Consider the following 2890-nt stretch of genomic DNA (forward strand, 5'->3'; position numbering starts at 1 on the left):
GGAGAGAGGGAGAGAGAGAGGGTGATACAGTGTGTGCATATATGTATTGCTGTACCTCTCTTTTACTCATAACATCAGGCAGTATTACGGTGTGTGGCAAATATGATAGTTTGATTTCAGTTAATACACATTTATCAGGTTCCTAAAAAATCACCACATTAATATTGAGATACATTTAGTAATGTATAAGCTATGAGCACTAACATTGTATATACCTACCTGTGATGTAACGTGTATTGATAATTCCTGTAATAAGTCCAATAGTGTATGTAGCACACGTTTGCTCCACAGCAAATGAGGGAACCTATGTTAATGATCCAGTCATTATAATTGAAATGAGAGGGTTTACTTGTCAACTAGTTTAGTGAGAAAAGTGTCAGCAAGACGTTTGATACGCCCACGAATGTGATTAAATTTGAATATCAGTAGAAGAGCATGACTCTCCAACTCTTTCTCCCTCTCCTTTGTACAAGGCTAATAGAAAATAATAAAAATACAATACAATACAATACAGAGTGTGTGTGTGTGTGTGTGTGCGTGTGTGCAAATATACTTTGTCATTGAGTATATCCAGTAATTTGTCAAATAGTTTCACAGCAATAGCCTCCATTGCAACTAATAAAGGACATAAAATTCAACAGCAGTGTCTCTTACTAGTACTACATGTACATGTAGGTAGTCTAACTTACCCCATAATTCTTTCTGGAGTCCTTTATCATCAAGATACTCAAATATGTATGAAAAACAACGACTGTCCTTCTCAATCCTATAAATACAATACACATCAAAATTATTTCATTAAAGAATACAGAAGAAATTAAAAGAAAAAATGTATGAATTAAGAAAGAAAGTATAAGGAGACTACAGTATAGAGATGAGAACATGCCTGAGTGTTTCCAGACGTGATATTGAGTGCAAGTACATGCATTGGGCAAAGTTGAGGCGATTCACAAGTTTATCTAATTCAACCGAACGTCCCAACAATTCCTGCAATGAGAGTCTTGCTTCCTGTAACTCGCCCTATCAGTATAATAATAATAATAATAATAATAATAATAATAATACATGTAATAACATCAATAAAATGCTCACAAAATTACTATTAACTGTAATTATTGGCACATCAGCTACAATAGATTGATTTGTAATATTTATTTACATGTACATGTACATAGCCTGATGTATATCAATGTAGCTGTGTTATATATAAAGTGTGAGCCAATCCATATAAAAGCCTTGAGTGCTAATACACTTACAACAGTGATGTCTCCTTTCTTTAGTGGATGGTTAAGCTCCAGCTCCTTGTCAAGATACTTCTCAGCACCAGAGACTATTAGCAACGGACTCTTGGAGGCAATATCAGCAACATGATCATACCACAAGGGAGGGAACACACCTAATGGAGGGAGTGGAATCAATAAGAATAATAACAATGAGTATATGTACATGTACATATGCCAAAAATGAAAAGAGTAAAAAGGAACTGACAAACATTATACACACCATGCAATCATGCATAGTGTCAATAAGTTGTTTATAAGTACATGTACATGTACACAATGTACATAGTCTATGCATGTGTGGTGTACCTCTATCAGATTCACTGAATCCTAACAGTACACAATACAGCCAGAAGTCTCTGAACAGTTTCAGTACACGAGGAGACGGCATCAGTATTGGATCCATGTTCTTACACAACTAAAAGGAAAGTACATGAACAATAGAAATAAAGGAATAAACACAAGCTGCAGTATAGTTACAGTATAGTTACAGTATACACTGATACAGCATACATATTCTATACAGATCCATGTACATGTACATGTATATGTACTATTATGAATGTGTACATGTACATATACACTATTATGCTTACTGTGGCTAGTACTGGGAGGAGAAGACCGAGTGAAAATGAGGAGGAAGAAGCTTTCAACTGATTAAACATGTCCTTCCTTTCAATGGCTCTCTTTCCTTCGATCCCTTGATTAACAAACGAGTACAAGACTTTCTGAAGGAACTCCATCTGCTGGTCTTTCTCTTTTAAATGAGTCGCTACGTAAACCAAAGCATCCATCACTGGCTGGAATATATGACTAGAGATAAAACATAAAATTACAATAAAAAAAGAATAAAGACACTTGTACATGTACATGTACATGCATGTACATGTATTATTGCTTACGTGTATGATTTGTTGCTTATGTCCTGACTATCATTCCTTTTGTGCTGTGGCTGTTTTGATGAAGCTAGCTTTGAGAGGTTAGAAGGAGATGAGTATGTTGGATAAGGAGTAGTGGCTACGCCTAATGCCTCACTCATCAAGCGACTCAAAACCTAAAAAATATATTATTACATTTATTACATTTATACATGTACAATAAGAATACATGTACATGTATGTGCAACAAATAATATTAATCATAAACATATATGTACATTATAAAAAATATACATTAATTTTATTACATTTATAACTTATAAATGTATGTACAACATATACATGTACATGTATATTTATCATAATGTTATGATTATCAAATGCTGTACCTCAAGTATTTCTGAGTCGCCAAGTTCAGCTGCCATGTTGCCTAATTCAGTGACAATGGATCCGTCAAGACAGCTCACTGGATGAAACAGTCTCTGGCGGAATACGCCCAAAATACCAGCAATAACACCTTCTTCGTTGCCCAAAGACACACCCACTTTACCAAGCAACATTATGATGCACTCAGCTGCACGAACTGAAGTTCTAAAAATGCATAAACATTTTCTAAAATTTGCTTGTACTTGATACTTTTGTAGTTTGTACATATAATTTGATGATTTTAGAGCCACTTTAAGATAAAGCATGGGACTATAGTACAGGATGTATGGCATATTTTTAAAATGG

The 2890-nt window shown here is 34.5% G+C and overlaps 1 protein-coding gene across 1 annotated transcript in view; it reads right to left on the bottom strand.

The window, feature by feature from the left end:
* Positions 1-2743, bottom strand: part of LOC109588447 (phosphatidylinositol 4-kinase alpha-like) — a 3924-nt gene extending 1181 nt beyond the window's left edge. Inside the window, exons 1-11 of the mRNA XM_020004620.1 lie at positions 2548-2743; positions 2183-2334; positions 1877-2093; positions 1590-1698; positions 1257-1396; positions 887-1020; positions 690-766; positions 554-615; positions 350-474; positions 220-304; positions 56-142 (exon numbers count right to left, since the gene is read on the bottom strand). Coding sequence (XP_019860179.1) covers positions 56-142; positions 220-304; positions 350-474; positions 554-615; positions 690-766; positions 887-1020; positions 1257-1396; positions 1590-1698; positions 1877-2093; positions 2183-2334; positions 2548-2718 — 1359 coding nt within the window. The 5' untranslated portion in view covers positions 2719-2743. The remainder of the gene's footprint in view (positions 1-55; positions 143-219; positions 305-349; positions 475-553; positions 616-689; positions 767-886; positions 1021-1256; positions 1397-1589; positions 1699-1876; positions 2094-2182; positions 2335-2547) is intronic.
* Between the last annotated feature and the right edge of the window lie 147 nt (positions 2744-2890).

The sequence above is a fragment of the Amphimedon queenslandica genome, unplaced genomic scaffold (assembly GCF_000090795.2).
Source record: "Amphimedon queenslandica unplaced genomic scaffold, v1.1 AMPQUscaffold_12088, whole genome shotgun sequence".
NCBI lineage: Eukaryota > Metazoa > Porifera > Demospongiae > Haplosclerida > Niphatidae > Amphimedon > Amphimedon queenslandica.